The sequence below is a fragment of the Mirounga angustirostris genome, unplaced genomic scaffold, assembly GCF_029215605.1.
Source record: "Mirounga angustirostris isolate CCGP_5_RB_7025 unplaced genomic scaffold, mMirAng1.0.hap1 SCAF_13, whole genome shotgun sequence".
NCBI lineage: Eukaryota > Metazoa > Chordata > Mammalia > Carnivora > Phocidae > Mirounga > Mirounga angustirostris.
Window position 1 is genome coordinate 43,319,481 of NW_026991721.1, and position 24,506 is coordinate 43,343,986.

At 45.5% G+C, this 24,506-nt stretch overlaps 1 protein-coding gene across 4 annotated transcripts; it reads right to left on the bottom strand.

Annotated features, from left to right (window-relative positions):
- Window positions 1–10,946: 10,946 nt before the first annotated feature.
- Window positions 10,947–22,628, bottom strand: PRSS23 (serine protease 23). Of its 4 annotated transcripts, XM_064576805.1 has the most exons (4): window positions 22,472–22,578; window positions 19,954–20,003; window positions 19,214–19,390; window positions 10,947–14,529 (listed from the first exon to the last, which is right to left on the bottom strand). In XM_064576805.1, the coding sequence occupies exon 4, from the start codon at window positions 14,514–14,516 to the stop codon at window positions 13,380–13,382; it is 1,137 nt and encodes a 378-aa protein (XP_064432875.1). In that variant the 5' UTR covers window positions 14,517–14,529; window positions 19,214–19,390; window positions 19,954–20,003; window positions 22,472–22,578; the 3' UTR covers window positions 10,947–13,379. The 4 variants fall into 4 exon arrangements, with proteins under 4 accessions (XP_064432875.1, XP_054368141.1, XP_054368142.1 ...); XM_054512166.2 differs by lacking the exon at window positions 19,954–20,003 and having other exon boundaries at window positions 22,472–22,617; XM_054512167.2 differs by lacking the exon at window positions 19,954–20,003 and having other exon boundaries at window positions 19,214–19,368; window positions 22,472–22,605.
- Between the last annotated feature and the right edge of the window lie 1,878 nt (window positions 22,629–24,506).

The following is a 24,506-nucleotide window of genomic DNA, read 5'->3' on the forward strand; positions in this document are numbered from 1 at the left end:
GGGGTGTCAAATGATAAAGTAGTCTATAAAACACAGAGACCAAATTAAGAAAAAATGATGAACAGACACAAAGAGAGGAAAGGCTAGAAGAAACACCTGAAGGAATAAAGAGTGATCAAGACACATGCTCCTGCATTTCAATAAACATAAAGACTGACCTGTACATGAGAGCACAAAATCAGGACATCATTCATGACTTAACAGCCTTTCTATAATCTCCTAGAGTAAATATTTAGATTCTAGACTCAGTGATGCCATGGAACTGTTCCTCCCTACAAGAATGTGGGCCACAATCCACAAGGACTGGAGAGAGGCTTGCACTTTCTCCTGTTTTGGAAACTTGTTGGTTATGCTGATCTATTTGCAGAGTTGTTCTGTTCACATCGCTACCTAACTGTAATCTCGGCCCCGTTTGCCTCTGTCCACAGAGGGAGGGAGGCCATGGCTTCCCACTATCCCACTCTGCAAAGGCTCCTTTCTGGGTTTATTGGATTAATGATACTTTCTATCACAGACAAGGTCAAGGGGCCGTATGCATTTAAATCAACAATCTGGCAGGACGGGCACCCAAGCCTTGGTCTCAGTTCATGGCTCATACTGAGTGCCCACTAGCTCAATGTAAGAGTTGAGAGGAGAGATGTGGTAGAAACAGGTGAGATTTAAATCACAATGAAGGAAATCATCTAGGCACCTTGAAAATAGGATCAGATAGTCACACGTGGTCCTTTGCCATTATTCACTGGGTTTTGCGGGATTAGGAACTCCAGAGAAGACAGTGGGTTCTACCACAACTTCAGAACTCAAAGGCTCTGCTTCACTGTTCTCAATCCCTCCTTCTGGGCAGGGCCTTCTCTTGGCTTCAACTTCTCTTCCCCAAAGCCCCCTGCTCTGAATTCTCCATGTCACCTTTATGAGCGAGCTTTGCTCCTTTAAAGCGAATTGCACTCTCTTTGCAATGACCTATGTATGAACCTGCCTCCTTTATTCTTCGGTGAACTCCATGAGGGGAGGCCACCATCTTCTTTCTCCTGGTACCTCTGCTTCTAGCCAGGTTCTCCAAACTCGTATGTACCTAGGAGGTGATTCTTGAACTGGATTAGAAATTCTTGAGCCCACCCTCCCATTGAGGGGTGGAAGATGAGGCCCAGAGCAGGGGTGGAAGATGAGGCCCAGAGCAGGAGTGGAACCCAGGCATCCTGTTTCAGTCGAGAGCTCATTCCACTCACTAAGGAGGCACCGTGGAGGGCAGGAAGGACAGAGACAGTAAGTGCAAGTCCTGGCGTCACTACTAATTAGCTGTGCAGCCTTAGGCTAATTAGTGAACTTCGCAGACCCTCAGTTCTGCAAAATGGGATTAATTACACCTACTTTTCAGGGTGCTTTTAAAGATTAGAAATACTGGGCGCCTGGGTGGCTCAGTCGTTAAGCGTCTGCCTTCGGCTCAGGTCATGATCCCGGGGTCCTGGGATCGAGTCCCACATCGGGCTCCCTGCTCGGCAGGAAGCCTGCTTCTCCCTCTCCCACTCCCGCTGCTTGTGTTCCTGCTCTCGCTATCTCTGTCTCTGTCAAATAAATAAATAAAATCTTTAAAAAAAAAAAAAAGATTAGAAATACTGAAGTAATAGGCTCTGAAGAAATTGAAGGTGTGATGATTATTGCCATCCACCTTTGTATGCGCGCGCCCAGCTGCTCCATACGGCCTCCCGACTCCCTTACCACAGTAAATTGCCCCATCTCCTGATAGGGTCTTTCCCATGCTCAGCCCTGTCACCAGACCCAGAGTGACCCAGACTCAAGGTGCCTGATTCCTGGAGACCAAAGATGACAGGAATTATGACTTCAGCTCATCTATAGCCAACTGGTATCTGCATTTACACTCCTTGATTCTCTGGCCAATGACCGAGGCTTTCCATCCCAGTCCCGGCATCTTGGAACTAAAAGGTACAAGGCAACATGGATTTCATGTATTCCCATCTTTCCCACACTGCAGAGATCCCTGATACTAGGTCCCAAATTTCACTGACAGAACATCCCCTAGCCCACCTACCCTCTACTTCCAGAGGCAGACCCATCCCATTTCTGATGAGCTGTGATTACAACCAGGGTCTTCCTTACATTGAGTGAAAACAGCCACCTTGAAAGTCCATCCACTGGTCCTAGTTCTGCTTTCTACAACCACACAGAACGCGGCAGCCCCTCTCCATCATGACACCACAAGTCCCTAAAAGATGGTGGTCATTTCCCCGCTGTCTTTTTGAGGTAAGCTTCACAAGCACACACATCTTTTCAGTTTTACCTCAATGGTGCTTTACACATAATAGGTACTCAATATTTTCTGAATGAATGAATAAATGAATGAATGAATGGCCCTCTTTAAAGTGCTGTACTACTCACTGGACCCTTTACATTCTCTATCTCTAATTCTCACAACTGTGCTGGGAAGAAATTACTAGTCCCATTTTATAGATATTTTTTCATATATTAAGGATTCACTTTTTTTCAATCATTTCATCTGTGATTTCAATCCTTCTTTTAGGATTCAGACAAAAGCAAGTTTGTTTGTTTTTTCTTAAAAATACCTTAAGGGGTGCCTGGGTGGCTCGTCGGGTAAGTGTCTGCCTTCAGCTCAGGTCATGATCCCGGGGTCCTGAGATCCAGTCCTGCATCAGGCTCCCATCTCAGTACGGAGCCTGCTTCTCCCTCTGCCCTTGCTAGTGCTCTCTTGCTGTCTCTCTCTCAAATAAATAAATAAAATCTTAAAAAAATACTTAAAAACTTTATTGGTATTCTTACCTACTAAATCAAGCCAACTACTGGCTTTCTGCTTATTAAAGAAGGTTGTTCAGAGTGATGACTGTTGCATTGAGGGTCCCGGTTCTGGTCTACTTGGTGCAGGAGACTGGGACCCACATTCTGCAGAGGGTCGGGTCCATCACGCTGGCAGGGCCCCACCCTGAGCTGGCAGAACCACAGAGGTGTCTTGTGTTATTTGGATGATACTCAAGTAGCTGGGCCAGTGTGTCACAGCCCTGGCTGCCCAGAAGGAGCCGAGAAGTCTGGGACTGACTGAGGCCTCTAAAATGGTGACTTGTTTATGTGGGTGAGGGTATGGGGCTCCCACCCAGCAGCATTCAACGGGCTTCATTGGCATTTTCAAGGCACAACACTGCCTATAAGTCCTTGTTTCATCCTTCGATTACCTGGCACCAGTCCAGTAGGATGTTGACAAAGGGAAGAGAGTGAGGGTGGGCAAGTAAAACGTGGTGCCATGATACAAAGAGGAAAAACAAGAGCACAGACTTGAGGGAAGGATTAATCCCCACCATCAGCAGCAGCGTGTCTCGATCACCACCATGTCTGGGTCACTTTGCTCATTGTTCACTTTTTATTTCAAGATGTTGTCTTTGGGCAAATGTGAGAAGGTGTAGAAGGAACAAAACTAAAAACATCCCAAGCAACCCAGAGTTACCTAGTAGTATCTGAGAAATAGTCATGTCAAGTAAACCACTAGGGGGCGATCGAAGAATGCGCAAACGGTCAGCCCAGGTGGCAAAGGAAAGTTCTCGTGGGGAGAGAGGCTGTTTTTAGGGTATTTTTCAGAAGCTTGAAGAAATCTGAGGTTATTAGCCTGAGCGTATAGAGCAAGGTGACATTTCAAACTGTCATTCGGGGCGGGGTTATTTTGACTTAGAGAGGAAAGGTCTTCCTTAAATGGTCAGGAACGTGTATTAAATAGAGTTGTGTAGAATTATGCTATCATGACAAACGATAGATTAGAACAACAGTGTATATTAAAATTTTAGATTCCTTCTCCAAGACACTTGAGAAACTTTCGAGTGTTGGCCATTTTAAATAGATTTTTTAAAAGATTTTATTTATTTATTTGACAGCGAGAATGCGCACGTGCGCGTGAGCGAGCACAAGCAGGGGGAGTGGCAGGCAGAGGGAGAGGGAGAAGCAGACTCCCCGCTGAGCAAGGAGCCGGAGGTGGGCCCCATCCCAGGATCCCAGGATCAAGACCTGAGCTGAAGGCAGATGCTTAACTGACTGGGCCACCCAGGTGTCCCAAGATCTTAATTAATATACATAGGATGTGACAGTGTAAAAGAAATCTAAGAATACTTCATTAACACATGAAATGAATAGAATCATACATGAATTGTATTATGCTTGAAGTGATGTTCCAAGTTCTTAGCTGTGTAACGTGGCTTTGCGAGTATGTGCATTTTTTTTCCTAGTGCATCTTCTTTCCAGATAACTCAGTATATGCTAACCAGTTGCTCCCAGGGATTAAATAAAGGCTTCATCAAGGCTCGAACATCTCTTGCTCTGTGCTGCATTGCCTGATGCCCCGTCCCCCAACTGGGAAGCATGGTTAGTTGCTAAATTCTCAGTAGTTCTACTTGCTATAAGTAGAAAAAGATCATAAACTCTGGAGGCAGACTGGTAGCATATGAATCCCAATTTTAACTGTGTAATGTTTGTCAAGTGACTTAAGTTCTATATGCTTCAATCTCCCCTTCTCTGAAATGGAGAAAAAATCAATGCCGACTTTTGTAGAGAGAAGTAAACAAATTGTTGTATGTAAACCACTTTGAAAAGTATCTGGCACATAGCAGTTAGTCGATAAATGCTTGTTGATTCCATGAATGAGTGACTTAATACTTGCCCTGACTCAGTATAAGTTCAGTATAAGGACAAATTCATGAGGAAATTGCAGGATCCTTGGATGTGTGTTCACTGGCTATAAAGAGTCAATGGACCTGTGGCAGACAGGAGAGTTGAATAGTGAGATCCTCTACAAAAAGGAACTCTAATTGGAGTTCAGGTCTAACAGGCAAGCCTCTTTGTCTCACCTCTAGAATATGGTAACAATCAGTGAGCCAGAAATATTGGCACTTCAATAAAAGTATAGAGTTTTGTCTCAAAAATGCCTGCTAGCCACTTAGATAAGCTCTATAGTTCTATCTGCACTCACAGAAATTTCTTGCTTTGTTTTTCATCTTTTCAGTTGTAACCATCTAAAGAGCTTTAAAAAGTGAAATCACTAACTTGATTCTTTGGACAGACTGATAAAGAAAGAAAACTTTCCAAAAGAAAAGTTTTTTTTAAAACGGCCTCTTAAAGAAACACTATATAAAGGGGTTACAGAGCTCCAGAGTCAAGAAAAACATGATCCGAGGCACACTATCAATGAAATAGAAAATGTCAAGGGAAAAAGCAGCTCACAGTAAGAAGATAATTTAAAAAATCAAATCAAAGGCTCTTTCTTACTCTAAAAAGCTAAACTTTCAAGCAAAAATGGGCCATTTGAAAAAAATATGGACTAAAAAGAAAACTGATCACAAATGTTAATGTCAAATGCGATTATATGTTTTATCCTCTCACACAGTGTTATAAATAATTGGATATTCAAGTCAAATTATTTTCCAGATGAATCTCCATAACATTTTACCATTTTTAAAATTGTAGATGAATGAAAATGAAGAGAATATGGTTATTAAACAGCTTGAATAACATAATGAGGACTAAGAAGCAGATCAATAAAAATGTAATAAAGGAACTGAATGAATTCTTCTTGATATTATGATACAGTCAACCAACAAACACATTTTTCCCTTGAGGATAGGAAAAAGGTGGTTGCATTTCCATGGGATCTTCTAACTCTGTGTTTGGCCAGTCTGCTAAATATCCTGGGGTGCTTACATGTGTCACTTTTAAAGGACATGTCCTTATGTCTAAGAACGGCTTATCCATGGAGGATATTAGTCATGCTTGAGCTATACTGGTTTACCAAACATGGCATTTTCTACATCAGGAAACTGGGTGTAAAGCATATATTAGTAAGTCCCAGGAAAGAAAGGTACTAGCCAGACAGGACAACCTAACTCAATGATTTATAAAATGTGAGGAGAACATTCAATTAATTTAATTTACAAGGTAGCAACTCCATTTCACTGACACTAAGATAGTCTTAGAGAGAAGGTAGTTACTGAGCTTACCACTCGCAGAGGCAAAGCAAGAGCCACAACCACAGTGACCTCTAAAGAAGACGTGACACATGAACATCTTGAGCACAGGGGTGTGTCTCATTTGTCTCTGCAGCTCCAGGGTGAACACAGAGCAGCACCAAAAAGGGCTTATTTTTGAATGAATAACTGAATGATGAAATAATTGAAGAGGCGGGGGAAGGGCTATCTAGGCAGAGGAAGAGAGCTTGGACAACGAGAGGCTTGAAAGCACAGATGCATTTGGTATAAATTGCTTGACAGCAGGTTGTAGGACTGGGGAGCAATGGAGGCTAAACCTGACCACCATCTTGGATTAGGTGGTCGATCTGAGGCTTAGAAAACTAAGTGCTAGCCTCTAGTGGCCAGAAGCTAGTCAATAGGATACACAAGTGAGGGACCTGATCAGGTCTTCCCCTGAGAACATGCCTTGGGCAGCTGTGACTGAGCTCAAGATCCAGTTCAGAGTCGGCTATAATGGTATAAAGAAGAGAGGGCAAGGGGCCAGAATCGGGGTCATGGCAGAGGAGCCGGAGAGAAGGACATGGGTAGCACAGACATCTAAGGGACATGTTGCCTGATTATTTAGGAGATGTGTGAGGGGAAGGAGTCTCTGGGCCACAGGCTAAGTTATAACAGACATCCATTAATTTTCTCATCAGATATTTCCTGTGCAGGACCAGGGACCAATGGAAGATATAGGAAAGATCAGGGTTCAGCCCCTGCTTTTATAAGACTTACAGTTTCATAGGAGAGACAAACGCATACATAATAGCAATGTAATGCACGCTAGAACAGAACATGTACAAGACGTCACCAGAGTTTTATTCTGGAATATATGTGGATGCAAGGAATATCCACACCCACATAATCCCAAGTCAGGGCATTCCAGGTTATATAAAGCTACTGGGCTTGCTCATTCAATCATTCATTTGAAAAACAAGATGTATGGAGAACCTGTGTGCAAGGCATCGGTCTAAGTGTGGGGGTAAGTCAGACACAAATCCCCGCCTTCACGAAATTACATTCTAGGGGCAGAGAAGGACAAAGAAGAGAAAAAAACACAGCAGAGCATGTGAGATAGTGCCCAGCAGAGACAATGAGGCAGGGAAGGGAAGAAGGGCGTCCGAGGCAGGGGCTAGGGAGGGTGGGGCTTTTCGAGAAGATGGCCAGGGAAGAGACAACTCTGCAGAGCCAGGCTGGGCCACTAGCTCTGTTTATTTCATTTTCTGAGCTCTCCTCTTTCTCTCCAGTGCAAACAACACTTCAGTCTTGCTTCACTGGATTGAAACTCGACGCTTCTCAAAACTGTCCTGGCTGTTTATGGAAGAGACAGTGCCTTAGTCCTATTTTTTTTGTTTTTTTAGTCATCGCCATTTAACATGGGGCTCGAACTCATGACTCCAGGATCAAGAGTCACGTGCTCTATGGATTGAGCCAGCCAGGGGCCCTTGCCTGGGTCCTTTTAAAGTCTGAAGACAAGGGGCAGTGATAAATCAAGACCAAGGGACACTTAGGATTTTGACACACTTGATACACACACACACCACACTGAAGAGTCATCTTGCACCTTCCGCCCTCAGAAAACACCAGGCTGGGCAGGAGGGGACAGCCGCCCCTGGGCCTCCCTAAACCCATGTTTTCCTGGCCCTTCCAAGTGCAGATTCCCCCAGGGAGGGTGTGACCCTGGATCCTTGCACCTCCTACCGGCAGAGCTGTCCCAAGGCTCCCCGGGAGGGTTCCGTTCACACAGCACGCGCTCTTGCAGTGCAGAGCCCAGAGATACACAAGGCCATGTTCTGCATGCAGGACCGTGTGGCCCCTCCCAGGTCTCCTGCTCTCCAGCCTGCTGCCTTGCCCACTGCAGCCAGAGGGACTAAATGCATTCCTAAATGCAACCTGGTCCTTGGCCCTCCCTCCTCACCCACTTGACTTTAGACCTTTTCTCTTGGCTTCTGTGAGACCACATTTTCGTGGTTTTCCTTTGACCTCATGGGCTGCCTCTTTCTCCTCCTCCATGAACCCAACCTCTAAACACTGGTGGACCAGGATTCTGTCCTCAGTCCTCTTCTCAAGCCTCATGTTCCCATTCTCTCCCCTGGTGATGTTATCTCGCTCTGTGGTTTTAAATCCCACATGCTGATTCAAGATCCTTCTGCTGAACTCCACAAGCGGAGATCCTTACTGAGCAATAGCTTACCTGACATTTGGAGTGCTTATCTGACATCTCCACTTGGGTGTCTAGTCTTTCTCCTTCCTTCCTTCCCTTCTCTTCCTTCCCTTCCCTCCTTCCTTCCCTTCCTTCCTTACTTTCCTTCCTTACTTTCTTCCTCTTTTCTTTCTTCCTTCCTTTTTTCTTCCCTTTTCTTTCTTTCCTTCCTTCCTTTCCTTCCTTTCTTCCTCTTTTCTTCCTTCCTTCCTTTTTTCTTCCTTTCTTTTCTTTCTTTCCTTCCTTCCTTTTTTTTCTTTCACAGATTTATTTATTATTTGAGAGAGAGAACACAGTGGGAAGGGCAGAGGGAGAAGGAGAGAAGCAGACTCCTTGCTGAGCGCGGAGCTCCAACGCGGGGCTTGATCCCACCACCCTGAGATCATGACCTGAGCTGAAATCAAGAGTCAGACACTTAACCGACAGAGCCACCCAGGCACCTCTCCACTTAGGTGTCTATTCTTTCAAACCTAACATCACCAACAAAAATTCTTGATTTTCATTCCCCTGATCCCAAACTTAGTCCCTTCCCCAGTCCTTCCCTTCTCAGCAGATGGTACCTGGAATCTGTCTGGAAGCTCAGCCCCCAAACCTACGTGTCATTCTTTTTTTCATTGAGGCATAATTGACATATGATATTAGTTTCAGGTATACAACATAATAACTGTATATTTGTATTTGTTGTGAAATGATCACGAGTCTAGTTAATGTCTGTCACCATACATGGTGACAACAAATTTCTTTTTCCTGTGATGAGAACTTTTAAGATCTACTTTCTCAGCAACTTTCAAATATGCAATGCAGTATTTTTAATTATAGTCACCATGTTGTAATTACATCCCCATGATTTACTTATTTTATAGCTGGCAGTTTGTACTTTTTAATCCCCTTCATTCATTTCACCTCTTGAGCAGACCCTCAAGGGCCTTCACACTCCAGTTCCCTCAGCCTGGAACATTCTCTCCCCATACCCCAATCTTCAATAAGCCAATTATGTGTGACAAGCCTGGGCTTGGGGTATTTTGCTGGTTCACCACCGGAGGGGGCTGTCTGCCAGTTAAGTATGTCCCAACCGCAGGAGGCAGAGGGTTGCATCACCAGAGGTATGTGCTAAGGAGGATGGAAGAGCTGGTGTTACCTGAGAAGCAGCAATCACTGAGGAGAGGACACAGACGTTTCCCCTTTCCCTCTTTCTCTGCTCCATGCCAGCCCACTGGAGGAGCTGGACCTAGAAGAGAGAGGATCTTTGAATCAGATAGGAGGGTTTTAAGTTTTAAATTAAACTGCATTGAGATTTATTCACCAAAAGGAACCAGGCAACTCTGGAATCAGTCTGCCCAGCTCCAAGGCCATCATGTTCCCATACCAGTCTGCTGTCCAAGCCCTTAGCCTTATTTATTCTAATCCTGGAAGCTGTTTTCTTTCTTTTTCTGGGCCAACAGCAGACTAAAAACAGATACGTTATCTGCTAGAAATGGTCCATGTTTATCACCTATCTGCTCTAGATGCCACCCCATCAAAAGGATTTTTAAATGCCCTTTCCCCATTGGAAGCCCTCTTCCAATGCTCCAGGCAAAGAAGGCTTGCAGTAGGAACCACTGTGGCAGCCCAGAGATGAGACAGGCAGGAGGCTTGCAGCCCCACCATTGCTCCGAGCTTACCAAGGCTGGCTGTCGGGCTGCATTCCAGACAGCACTTTGAAGGGCTTACCAGTTAGGGTTGAGCAGACATGCTGGATTTCCTGGGACCTACCTGGTACATGCCTGTTGTCCTAACCTCATTATTCACAAACTTCCCATTCAGGCTCAAAAGAACTCCATTCTGGATGATAAATTAAATAGCCGTTCTACCAAATAGCCATAGAAATCAACTGACGGTGGCAACTTCAAGGTATCCTTGAGCTGGTTCATAACAAGGACTGAGAAGAGGGCCAGCCATGAAAAGGAGAACTCAGACAATGCAAGAAGGAGAGCCAGGCCAGTGCAGGGACCGTCTACTAGCCTCCCTGGCCCAGGACTGTGACCAGCCCCTCAAGAGCAAGTGCCGAGGACTGCCATCAGAACTCGCCCGGAGCCCCCTGGGTGGCTGTCTACTTCCCAGTAGCACGTAGTCCGTAGAACAGAAGGTGTTTATTCTAGTACACACCTGTCATCCTCGACAAGCTCTGGACCAGAGACTCTGGTAGGTGTTAGAGATCACTACCTTAAATACTGACCCGGTGTCCCTGGGGACTTGCCCTCGTACTGAGCAGGGCATGGGGTCACACAAAGAGAAGAGCATGATCTCGATGTTCCAACTTGCTTTCCAGTCATTTTAAATCCATTTTTGGTCCCCAAAAAGTAAAGAAAAAATACATCTACAACTTCACTACTGGCTGGCTCACGTATCTTTACCTCTATTTTTCCATTTGTTTGGACTAGCTCCTTTCTAAAATTCAAAATTCTGAATAAAGTCTATGGGGGAAAACAATGTCCCAGATTCTGCCACAACTTTCTGACTCTCAGCGACAAATGATTTGCAAGTTTATTCTCTCCCATTTTACCCTCTGAACCTTTCTGAATCTGCATCCCGTGTTCTGGTTAAACCCCAAAGGCACCAACACCTGATGCCACTAAGGGCTCGTCATACTTTCCGCACGATCGCCTTGACCAAGGGCTGCTACAGAGATCCCCCAAATGTATTTCTTAGAACACTAAATTGCTCATAGGCATTATATGACAAAACAAGGGTTCAGTGATCAAAGATCTTTATTGAAGTGCAGATTTTAAAACATTACCATGTCTCTTTACTACAGGACTTCTTAGAGCTTTCAAAGTGCAAACGGGCAAATGAATCCCTGATAAGGAAAGGGAGTACAGGGAGGCATCTCCCTCCTCCTCGATGATGGTGCCCTTTTTGTTCTTCGTAGAAAATCTGGAGGGATGAGTGTTTATGGCACACACTTTAGGAATGTTGTTCTACTAGCCTTACTAGAAACATATCCTTACGATGTATAACTAATACATGTAAAACACTAATTATATTAATATCATGAGTCCATTCTTTATTTCAAATTCCACGACAAATTCCACATACCATGCTTCCTTTTATTACCACTGAAGAGATGGACATGTTATTTTACCGTCTATGAGTTCTGTCGTACACAGCATGTGGGTATTATTCTTGAGCAAATGACACCTATTTGTGAACTAAATATTGATATTATTTTGACTTTGTGTCATTGCCTACCTTTGCAGAGGGAAATTTCAACTTTGCAAAAAATCAAAATCAGGAAATCAGGTGCTTCGCAAAAGGAGCATTTTTTTTTTAATCAGTCCTGTCTAGGTGTTCAGTGAACTTCTTTTCCTATCAAGCAAGAGCAAAAACAAAAGCCCCCAAATACCAAACACGGGGATGCAGACCACTCTTCTTTCTCACGCTAGATTCCTGCTAGATTTCAAAGCAAATTGTACTGGAATTCAGAAGAATCCTGGCGGCCTTACATCTCTTTGCTATGCATAGTATTTCTTACGTGATCTGAAGAAAGCACTGTGGCTGTACATTTCTTGAGTGTCTTATCAGGATTATTCTTCTGAAAAGCTCAAGAAACACAAGCAAAAAGCCACCCGGAGAAAATTTAAGCTTCAGTGCCATATCTAAATGTCCTCGCAGAGAGTTACAATTCAGGCTGATATTCCCTAAGGTACAAACCCAGCAAACATCTGTCCTATAATCCTTTTGCTCTTTTTTTCTCCCCACACTGATACATTTAGGAAGACGCGTTCAGGCTAAGAGGCATAAAATGAAGACATAAAATAAGTCACATTCTTTTCTTTACAAACTGTGATTATCATATGGATAAAACATTCATAGAGACCTTTCCTGGAGTGGGAATTCTGATCCACTTTGCATTCTCCCGATTTCCATTTTTACTACTGTACTTGATTATATGTGCCTGTAGCCTCAAGTATCCCCAGTAAAAGAGGCCCTTTTAAAGCCGGGGGAGGTGTCCTCTTGGTTTTTCTTAAAGCACCATCCAAATATTTTTACTATAAAATAAGTAAAGTAGAGAGGTTTCCAAATTGCACAAGTCCATTGCTCCCTGAAAGCACACTGAAAACTCTGCAGAATAATTTTGATTAGGTTGTAGGATCGTGCCAGGCTCCAAACAAGTGCTTATTCTGTTGTAACATCTGCCAAGCAATGCGTCCATTGTTCTCTGGAATTTAATTCATTTGAAATTACTCCATCCAAATGATAAAACATGAGATGTGCTATCCTCCGGGGTAAAATGAAATGATTATTTTTAGTGGGACCACAACTGTTCAGTGGGAAGGGATACAGCCTCTTCTAATTAGGCCCTGATTATTGTTTTCTGGAAAAGAGCGAGTTCAAGAAACATGAGTAAAATCCTGTTAAGTGGAAGGATGGGCATAAAGGGTCTTGCCCACTCTGGTGTGTCACTAAGCTGCCAGGGCCATAGGTTGGGTCTTCCCCAAAAGTAGAGTAACAGTCTTCGGGAGAGAAACTATTTCAAAACTGCAAGCAGCTTGGGATACTGACTTACTGTAAGATATAGTTTAACATGTGTACCAATATAGTCAACAAATCTTTTACTCATCAAGGACTACTGTGTAAACACCTCCAAATCCAAAATATTATATCTGCCTGTCTAAGAAGTATCGTGAAGGTTCCTAAGAGTTTTATGCGGTAGGGAACACTGCCACTGCAAATGTTAATGATTAGGCATTAAAAACAACAACAACAACAACAAAAACCCCAAGATGAATCTCAGGAGAAAATACACATATATACACACATAAGAATTTATATCTCCCATATGCGACATATTTAATATAAACCTTTGAAACAAGTTCAGATGAAATAAAAATCAAAGTTCTCAAAAAGTGAAATATTAACTTACTTGCTAAATATTCCCTATCATCCCAAACATCAGTATGGTGTTTTTTTGATTCCTATGCAAAAGTATGCCTTTAAAGTCCTTAAATGATATATGATACACAAACCAGTTTTCAAATAATAAAGCCAGGCATCTTGCAGTTTTAAAAAATTAGGTAAAAGATTTATCATCTCACACACCCACCCACCCCAATGACAACATTTGGCCTCTCCTAAAATAAGTACATGAAGACCACCAGGTGCCGTGAGGAAGGAAGACTGTGTCACCCCTCCCTACAGTCCAGGTAGTTTCCTTTAATCCAATAGCAGATCTGGGCATATTTGAGAGGGGTGATTCTAACGGCCACGTTGAAATCCTGTGGAGAACCATTCATGTCAACCCACTGGTGCCCTGAAAAAATGCCAATAATTTTCCGCTCCCACTTCCGTGGCTGCCTCTTCCACATCCTGACGTAGACCCCGGAGCCGCTGGCCCCAGGCTGGGCGTCACACTGCTGGTACAGCAGGTCATAGGTCTCCTCTTTGACGTCACAGAAGCGGTATACCAAGTTGCCTGGCCGATCATTGTCATAACCGGAGAAGTGGATTCTGCCCCCTGGCAGCTGCTTGGCAGGAGGGCTCACCCCAATCTTCATGAACTTTCTCTTGTGGGGTTTTTTGAGTTCTAGGAGGGCGTAGTCATAATCCATACCAATGTCGTTGGCATTGCCTTTGATCCAACCCTTGGGCACGTGGGTGCGCTTCACCCGGATCCACTGAAACTTCATCTTCTCTGGCACGGCAGAGCTTGAGCTGTTGGCTCCTCGACCGCCATCTTTAAACTTGGGCTTCAGGAAGCCCACTCGAAGTTTCTGGGTTCCCTTCACATAGGTTTTCCCATCATGGATGCAATGGGCAGCCGTGAGGACATGCTTCTCTGCCACGAGGGTGCCCGTGCAGCCGGTAGATAACTTCACTGATGTTGAGAAGGGGTAGTTGAGCAAGAAGTCCTTCCCAAAAATGCTGAATCTGCTGTCATAGCCATAAATCTGCCGCTTCCTCCGAGACTTTCCCGAAGACTCTTGTCCCCCACCCTTGCTGAGGACATAAATGCCCACCTGCGTCTCTGTGCGGCTGCCATTGGCATAAAGTGTTTCGTAAGACAGGTACTGCTTGGCCTCTTCGTAAGTAGGCAGTGGCATTCCCTTATGACACTGGGGTCCGCACGAGGAGGACACTTCCAATTTGGCTTCGGCCCCAAAGTCTGGCTTGCCTAGGTTGAGGGTGGACTGGGGCAAGACCACGGGGAGGTGGTAAGTGGGCCAGGTGGGTTTCCAGTGGGCACCATAGGGGCTCACCTGCCCGACAGCACAGAGGAGGAGGAGGAGGAGAAGAAAGAGAAGCCCTGGGATCCCCGCCATGCTGAGCACCACTCTGTAGGAACAAAGATAAGCAGGTCAGGAGGGCAAGGGGCTGAGCACTGGCTGGCTGAGGAAACAGCCCGCCAGCATGCCTGTCATTGTTTCTAAGTCTGCGAACCCTCCTCAGGAATCAGGGTGTGGAGAGGAATCCCGAGATATTGGTCTCACTTACAATACAAGGCTTGACCTGGGAACTTTTCCGTGCTCAAAATGAAATGGGGTGTTCATTCCCTTCCACGTTTAAGATGCCCCTAATGATGGCCCAGTGCAAGGCGGCGTGCAAACAGTCACTCATCCCCAGAGGAGCTGCTCTGGCAGCCCTGGGTTCTGTGTGATTTCGGGCCTTCTTTGTGCTTGGTTCTAAGCTTTTGTCCTTTCCTACCTCCCCGGTCCACCCACCCTTCTTTCTGCTCATTTTCAATATAGCCTGTGCTTGGAAAATCTTCAGAGCAACTTGCTCATGTAAATTTACACAGCTGAGGGCTTAAGGCCTCAAGGAGGGATAGCTTCACAGCATCAGCTCACTGGGATTCTTATAGTTTCTAAATGCAGAGTGATTCCAAAGAGGGCATGAGATCCCCCTTTTTCTTCTTGGAATTTAAAACAACCTTAACTATTATGAATTTAGTTCCAGAGTCGTCAGGCCTCTAACAAGACAGTCCTTCTTCCTTTGGATTTTGTGGCATGCTAACAGGATCTCTGTCAAAGATCTGAAGCTCTAATGTAGCATCAGGTATCACATTATGAGCTTTACTGCTGGTTACTTTTCAGGTCTTTGTATCTATGTTCCTGGCTCAGCTGAATGCCTTGAATTTGGCCCCATGCTAGCGTTCAACAAAGATTTCTTGAATGGATTTATTGAATGAGTACCTGTATTCATCGGAGAGTGAGTGATTAGTGTAGCTATAAAAACCACATTTTTGGAATGATGCATGCTGAGTGCTAATGACAGAGATGTATGTGGATGATGGGGTGGCTCAAGGAAATCCCATGCCCATGAAATCCAGGTGTGGTAGGGGCGCCTGGGTGGCTCAGTAGTTAAGCGTCTGCCTTCAGCTCAGGTCATGATCCTAGCTAGGGTTCTGGGATCGAGCCCCACATCAGGCTCCCTGCTCAGTGGGAGGCCTGCTTCTCCCTCTCCCGCTCCCCCTACTTGTGTTCCTGCTCTTGCTATCTCTTTGTCAAATAAATAAATAAAATCTTAAAAAAAAAAAAAAGAGAGAGATCCAGGTGTGGGGAGTAACAAGAACAGGGGAGCCATTCCAGGGGTGGTGATGCTTGAGGTGGGTGGTGAAGGTGAGGAGAAATTAGATAACCTAAGAGAGAGTGAAGGGGACACTTTGAGAGGGGGGACAGTAGTATACAAGGACACAGAGACATGTAACCATGCAAGGCATTTCAGAAACTGCTCAACAAGGGTGGAAGACAGCAGGTGGTGGACGCAGGGGGCAAGAGCCGTATTATGTGAGGCTGTGTACACTAACCTAAGAAGTTTGGATTTTCTCCTGAAATGTATGTTAAAAGAGCTGGCTCAATCATCCCACAAGAAAAACAACAATGAAAAACGAGTGTGGGAAGTACTTTCATAAACATTCAAGCACCAGTTGCTTCTGACTGGCTGTGGATCTTCTGTTCAGGAGAAGCTGACGTGGCAGGTAAGGTAATGTGTTCATGGTGGAGTGTTCCCGAAAGGAGGACAGGGAAGGGTTAGGTCTCCCAGGCTTTGGAACCTAGCAGGAGTCAGGAAGAAACCATGTCCTTGTTCCCATTCTCTTCCTCTTGAGAGTACAGACCTGCCGGTTGCTTTGGGGTGCCCCTTCAGCTTTCTTTTACATAAAACTGGAAAATCCCATTGATAGGCTCTAGTCCAGCTGACCATACCAACCCACATTCCCATATCCACACATGATATTACTAAGAAGTGTGCTTGCCCACACCCCCCCGCCCCCGCCGCCCCAACTCTGGGATCTTTTTTTTTTTTTTTTTTTTAGATTTTATTTATTTATATGAGAGACAGAGAGCATGAGTGGGAGGAGGGTCAGAGGGAGAAGCAGACTTCCTGCTGAGCAGGGAGCCTGATGCGGGACTCGATCCCGGGACTCCAGGATCATGACCTGAGCCGAAGGCAGTCGCTTAACCAACTGAGCCACCCAGGCGTCCCCCAACTCTGGGATCTTTTTGCTTGACTCTTTCTCTCTGATTCTACTTCTGTCAGAGAAAACAGGGATGGGATAAAAAAAGAATGAGGTCCTGGAAAAGGTAATTCCTTGGGACTTCCTGACTCTTTGAAATTGTTTCTTTCCCTTTTTTCAAATAGGAGTCATCCCTGGGCCCTTCTGTGGGGAGATAATACATCTAGTGGTTTCTCTAAGTCCTTGAAACCATGGGGTATGTGTGTATGTGCACACACGTGTTTGCATGTGCTTGTTGGTGGGAAGAGTGGATACTGTCATGACTAAAGGCTCTAAGTGGATGAGGGAGGGGATGCTAATGCTAGGAAAGCCTTCCTCCCCAATGGGGACTTCAGGGGTGGGCTAGGTGTGGTGAGGACAGACCTTTAGGAAACTTCAGGAGATGGCTCTGTGTCTGATTATTCTTGTCTCCTGGCTCAGGACCCAGTCCTTAAACATATCTAGGTCCTGGACAGCGTTCTTCTCTATGTAAGTTGCTGTCTAGGTAACTAAATGCCCCCCACACCAGAATCTCTGCCAAGTGTGATATGTACTAGGAGGAATCCTGCGTCGCCCACAGGGCTTGTCTTGGACCCCTACACACCTTCTTCTCCTCCTGGGATTACTGTGGAGAATGCTGATGCCTGCTAACACTGACCAGCAGATGTGCTAGGCCAAGTCTGACTTCAGCTTATCTGAGAAAGAAAACAGGATCCAGAGGCCCAAGCTGCCAAGTATTCCCGTTCTCAAAATGTGATTCTTAGGGGAGAGAGAGGAGGAGAGGAGATGGTGTTCTGCTATGAGGTATCGCAAGCTGTAGGTCATCTTTTCAGGTGCTTGAAGAACAGGGTAGTTAGGTCGTGCTCACATGGGTCATCATCTTGAGCGTGCACCTTCAAATCTCAAGTTGGAAATTTATATGTGAATTGGATCCTGGGAGTGCAGAGCCTGAATTATCTACTGTAGCAGAAGTCCCCCAGTGGCACCTGTCTTTATCCAAACACTGAAATAGTCCATTGGCAAGGGTGCCAGGGAAGAGGATGGCAGGCAAGAGTCTGAAACAGTTAACTAGGAACTGGGTCTTAATGAATTAACCTCCTCTTAGGCAAAATTAACTAATTGCACTTTCCCAAGTGCTTTGCCTCTACAGCAAACCTATTTTAAAAATATTTTCAAAGTCCTTGAAACATGTCTTATCTCATAGTGAGGTTACAGATTTTTTTTTTTCCTTCAATGTCTGTCTTTCAAAAAATGTTTTGGAAACAGTTCCTGAGAGTTTGTGGGTCTGGAGAAATGGAGACAAGTCTTTTTGCGGGCATGAGGGCTGGGCAGTTAGCGAGGCTCCCTCACTGGCCATGGCTTCACTCCAGCCTCCCAACATACAGGATCGAATTTGTTTCTCAGAGAGAGGACAAACAACTGTGCCAAGAACCCCTGGGATCATTTACAAATCACGGGATGCTGGTAGAGAATGCTAAGAGTCTACTGTAGATTATTATTAGGATATTAATATTCTCTAAGGAATATCAATATTCTAGATAGAATATTATCTAATCAATATCTAACATTCATTCAATAATATTCCTAATTCAGGGTCCTTACAACTTAAATTCTGATCATTTAGCCAGTGAAGCAGAAGTTAGCCATCTACAAGTAAAGGACTACTAAGCCAACAGGGTAGGGTAAAGATTTAATCCTTTAGGAATAAACTTTTTGGATACCTCAAAAACACGAACTTCCATTAGTCTGAAACACTGCCTGCAAGTTCCCTATGTTATTGCTTAAACTGAACTCATTAACTTGTGATAAGATCGTGTTCTGATGGTTTATATCTTGATTAAATTTTCTTTGTAACTCTGAAGGCTATAAAACTGCTTTAAAAAGACTTTAATTCAGATTGAGAAATTAATGCAGACTAACGCAGGTCAAATTACTCCAAACTGATTAAATTTTTTATTATTTTAAAAATTTTATTGAAGTATAATTATATTAGTTTGAGGTATGCAAGGTAATGGTTTTTAACTGTAAATTGGGAGATAAAGTTGTCTGTTCTCAGGCTCCCAAATGGGTTTAAGGTGACATCTGTATTAAGGTTACGAACTTCATAAACTGCTCACCCCTTTACCAAATGTGTGTTTAGGGTAGTTTAGAAACTATTCTGTATAGCAACCTGAACTGGATGATCTCTTTAGTCTTTTTAGTGCTGGTCTTTTCAGGCCCAGGATTTTCTAATTTTGTAATTTTCCAGGGTCACAAAAGTCCAAGGCAAACACTATGCTGTGCACAAACAGGGTCTGCACCACCGTTTACTGTTTGGCAGCCTACACTCACAGAATTGAGGAGGCCGGAGGCAGAAGGGAAAAGGAAAATTTACCTTGCTAATCTCTTCTTCCCTATCTGGGAGACAAGATTTCCCTCATCAGTTCGCCAAGGAAACAAAGGCCTCCAGCAGAGGGCGGCTTTCAAGAATGGAGCAGAAGGATGGTTGGGTGTGCTGGCTCTTAGAAAAGTGTGAGGAAGGGGTACCTGGGTGGCTCAGTCGTTGAGCGTCTGCCTTCGGCTCAGGTCGTGATCCCAGGGTCCTGGATCGAGCCCCACATCGGGCTCCCTGCTCCGCGGGGAAGCCTGCTTCTCCCCTCCTTCTCCCCCTGCTTATGTTCCCTCCCTCGCTGTGTCTCTCTCTGTCAGATAAACAGATAAAATCTTAAAAAAAAAAAAAAAAAAAAGAAAAGAAAAGTGTGAGGGGAAATCTTACCCACCAAGGCCCTTTCCCAAGGCATTCACACCCTACCCTGACTCCTTTCCCATTAATAAGACACCAATGATAACCGTGATGCTTTAAAATTAGGTTGGTGGCTTTGCATTAATTTCTCAACTCGCCTGATGATAATTTCCCGAATAATTTCCCAGGAGACAATTATTGTTTCCATTTTTATAAACACTAAGTAAGCCTGCACTATGCCCATTTAAGTTTACTTAAACACTCTAGGATGGAAACAGATATAATAACATTCATAATCTCACTGTTGGAAAGGTAACTAATGGATTCCATTAACTTGAAATGCTCTCTTGCCTTCACAAATGAATCACCTTATCCTTATAGAACTGTCTGAAATATTCACCCCTTAAAAAAATAAATAAAGATTTCCAAACCTTATCTTCCAAATCTTATCCTTATTATATCTAAATCCAGATGAAGAAAATTCAGGTCTATAATGTTTCATTTCTAGGAAAAAGCCTTTACTGAATAAAGATTCCTCACATACATAATTATCTTGTAAAGTTCTCAACCAAGTATTCTCACGTATCGCTTCACCTGAATGACAAAGCAGAACGAAAAACTAAGGTAAGCAAGTATTTTTTTTTTACCATGCTTAGTAATACAGAAACTATTCCTTTTCCAATTTTGTATATCTGACTCACAAGAGTTACACATACCGGGCTCCATCACTCAATATGAGCTACTCTCCTGCTGTCCACGGTCTAAAAATATTTATACTTTATGAGGATGCTGCTACTTCACAAATCCACTAATAATCTAATGGCGAAGGGACCGTGCACATTATCAGAGACATACAAATACCCACCATCTGCTTGGAGGCTGGGCACTGAAACTTCTCTGCCCCAGATCTGCACCTTAGTCTTCAACACTGCAACAACACAGCTCTCCTCAAGAGGGCAAGTGTTTGGGAGAATGACTGAACTCCTCTAGCAAACAAGTACTGGGAGAAAAAAAAAATCTAATCCTCAGGACATACATTCTCTATTGTACAACAGATGAATTCCTGTGACCGCTATAAACAGTAATGTCGAAACAAACAGTGGGCAAGTCTGTGGAGATAAAAGTTTTGGACACCATCTGGAAGACTAACAAAGGGTTTTCCATGGAATCTGTGGCCAGGAATACTGAGCAGTGAAACCATGCTAATTCCTAAAGCAAATACCTAAACATGAACAAAGCTCTGTGAACCCTCTTGCTCTCATTTTCCTGAGTCACAGAACTTATTAAAGGAAAACAGACCTAATCATATAATGGTTTAGGAATTACAGCCCGGACAGGAAAGAAATACAGGGAGTTTACAAGCCCAGCCACCCTAAACATAATCTTATGGTCAAACCAAGTTTAACTTCTTCTGTATCAGCTTTTAGGCAAAATGAACTACCCTAGTGAGCTTGGGACAAACCTGGTGGCAGAACAAGAACACTGTCAATGGTGAGCCCAGGAGGAAGGAATTCTCCAGGGCCAGTGGGAGTTATGCATGAATAACGCCGGTGGACTGAATCCTCAGGGATCTATGAGAAGAACTATGTGGGAGAACCTGAGCCTATTAAACACTGCAGACTGCGGCCAGCAATGTTCTCAGACCCACTAATGGGCACTTTGGCACTGATACTACAGACAGAAAAGTGCACCCAAATTCACCATCTACCTGAATAAGGTGTGGGTGTTACAAAAATGAGATCCGTATTAGAAGAATGCTTCCTTTCCCGCTCAGGTACAGGAAAGCATGACAAGTTATCTCCTGACCATTTACGTGGGAAGAACACAAGTGAAACAATTTATTCGAATGCAGAAGGTGTGCATATGATCAAACTTTCGCAAGTAAACATAGTGGCTTTTGTAGCATTACTCCTAAATCCCTCCCCCCCACCTCCAATTCACTGTCAGCCTTCTTGAGAGATACAGTCCTAAGGCCTATTTTCAATGCTCTTATGCACAAGGAGGACCCTGAAACAAGTGCAATAAATATCCTCACATTAACTGGCATTAGGCTTTGGCCACAGCTGACTTCAAACTATAAACTCAACTCCTTCCCCTGTGGCCACGTGAAGATAACTCTGGCATTGGCCTATCTGCTCCTGAGGCGCACACAGGGAGGGACTCCTTAAGTCCAGTTTCGGGAGCTGAGGGAAGCCAGCCCATCCCCACACTGAACCTGAACAACCTGGAGCTTTCCACCAGCCTGGGGCTGTTTCTCTTTCAGAAGTCTCTTGGGTGTCGCCCGAAAACACACCGGATTTTTATCAGCTGCTTTTTCGTGAGATGTTGGAAAGCAACCCTAATTTGTATTCTGGAAGGGAATGGTGGTTTTCCTTCACCAAAATAATTCTTCTCCCTCCTCTTCTAAAACAATTTTTAAACTTTTCAAACTTTTATTTAAAAGCTAACTCGTAGTGAACGTCCACAGGCCGAAGAAATATTTGCTTCCAACGAGGGTGATAGTTCACAGGTAGTTTAGAAGGAAGCACACGGTCATCAATTAAGGCTCCAGAGAAAAGATCCTATTCCCCAACCTGTGTTTGCTGCACTTTCTTGCTAAGATGTGTTCAAAATCACGTGCCCAGAGTTAAAAATTAATGTTCAGCTCATGTTGGAATACATATATGCAAAACCCCAAGAAAATAAGTGGTGGCGGGTGTGAGAGCGCGCTCGCGGAGGAGATGGGGGTGTTGTCATCGCCCAGCTGGGGGAGAGCTTGCCCAGAGCCGGCTCTTTCTCTACTCCCAACCAGCATCCAAGATAGCACGTTCAAACCCATCTTTCCCATCCGCTGCACGGTGACACTGTGTGAATGCAGGCGCCCTGCAGCCCCTGACTCTCCGCGGAGCTCCTTCAGGCCGCGGGTCCCAGCCCTCCAGCCCCGAGGGCGGCCCGGCGAAGTCCCGGTGCCCCCCGCAGCCCGCAGTCACCCCACGCCGCGCGCACAGGCCCTTTGTCCCGCTGCTCTCGGCGCCGCGCTCCCCACGCCCTCGGCGGTGTCCCCAGCCCGCGCCCGCACTCACCCGCTCCGAGCAGTCCGCCGGGGCAGCCGCTCACTGCGCCGCTCCAACAGGTGTGGGCGCCGGGAGGGCGCGTGCGACTCCCATGCCTGCCCCGCGGCGCGACCTAGTGCGAGCTGGCGGGCGGGCGAGCAGCGCCGGCAGCGGGCGGGTCCGCCCCCCGCGCCTCCCGAGGCCCGCCCGCCCCGCCTCCGGCCTCGGGGAAGCCGCGCGGCCGCCGCCCGCCCCCCACCCCCGCACCCGGCCCGCGCGGCCGCCCCCACCCCCTCGCCGCCAGCCTCCGGCCCGAGCGGGAGCCGCCAGCCCGGGCGTTCCGCCGCCGTTCGGTTTGGGCAGGTGGGCCCCAGCGGCGCAGCGGCTCTCTCCGGTCCGGGCCTCTCCGCGCCAGTCCGCGCCGGTCCCGCGGAGGGCCCCCCGGCCCAGGAGCCGTGCGCCTTCACCCTTCCGGCACCGCGCACCCCGGGGCTCGGCCGCAGCGTCCAGAGCGAGCTTCTGGCCTTCGCCGCCGGCGCTCAGCTGCCTGCCCGTGAAGACCGAGTGCTGCCCAGGGTCGCCCCCCAACCCCAGCCTAGAACTGGGGACGCGGGCTACACCTGGGGCATGGGGAGCCCCTCCACAAATTGAAGAGTTGCAAAAAATCTGTGCACTTGAGTTTTTAGGGGCGACCGAAGTCCTTCCCGCTTCACCCAGTTTCTCAGGTGCCTCCGAGGAACGCAAAGCTGCGCTGGGTGGCAGGACTGCCAAGGCTTTGCATCCCTTTCTGAACACGCGGGGTGCGTGGGGCCCCGAGCCCGGCAGGCCTTGGGGGCCTCAGAGTGGCGGGCGGGCTGCTGAGCCCACCGCCTCAGCTTTCCATAGGGGCACCAGCTGGTGGAGCCACCTCCTCGCCCAGCGGGCCTGCTTTCCTTGAGTTCACTCCTGGGAGCCCGTAGTTCCGGTCTCCCCCTAGCCAGGCCTGGTGATTGTGCCATTTAAGAATCTAGTGCTAGACCTCACAGAATGAGTCTGGAAGCTTTCCTACTGTTTCTATTTTTTGAAACAGCTTCAGGAGAATAGGTATTATTTCTTCTTTGAATGTTTGGTAGAATTCCCCAGGGAATCCATCAGGCCCTGGACTCTTGTTTTTTGGGAGGTTTTTGATCACTGCTTCAATCTCGTTACTGGTTATTGGCCTATTCAGGTTGTCAATTTCTTCCTGTTTCAGTCTTGGCAGCTTATAGGTTTCCAGGAAGGCATCCATTTCATCCAGATTGCTCAGTTTATTGGCATATAGTTGTTGATAATAATTTCTAATAATGGTTTCTTTTGTTAGTCGTGATCTCTATGAGGCCAGCATTACCTTAATCCCCAAACCAGGCAAAGACCCCATCAAAAAGGAGAATTTCAGACCAATATCCCTGATGAATATGGATTCCAAAATCCTCAATAAAATCCTAGCTAATAGGATAATACATTACATTACAACAATACATTAAAAGGATCATCCAACACAACCAAGTGGGATTTATCCCTGGGATGCAAGGGTGGTTCAACATTCGCAAATCAATCAATGTTATAGAACACATTAATAAGAGGGGTGAGAGGAACTGTATGGGCCTCTCAATTGATGCAGAAAAAGCATTTGACAAAATACAGCATCCTTTCCTGATTAAAACTCTTCAGAGTATAGAGATGGAACATTCCTCAAGTTCATAAAATCCATCTTTGAAAAACCCACAGCAAATATCATCCTCAATGGGGAAAAGCTGAGAGCCTTTCCCTTAAGATCAGGAACTTGTCAAGGATGCCCACTCTCGCCACTATTGTTCAACATAGTACTAGAAGTCCTAGCAACAGCAATCAGACAACAAAAAGAAATAAATGGTATTCAAATTGGCAAAGAAGAAGTCAAACTCTCTCTTTTCGCAGACGACATGATACTTTATGTGGAAAACCCAAAAGACTCCACCCCCAAATTACTAGAACTCATACAGCAATTCAGTAATGTGGCAGGATATAAAAATCAATGCACAGAAATCAGTTGCTTTCTTATACACTA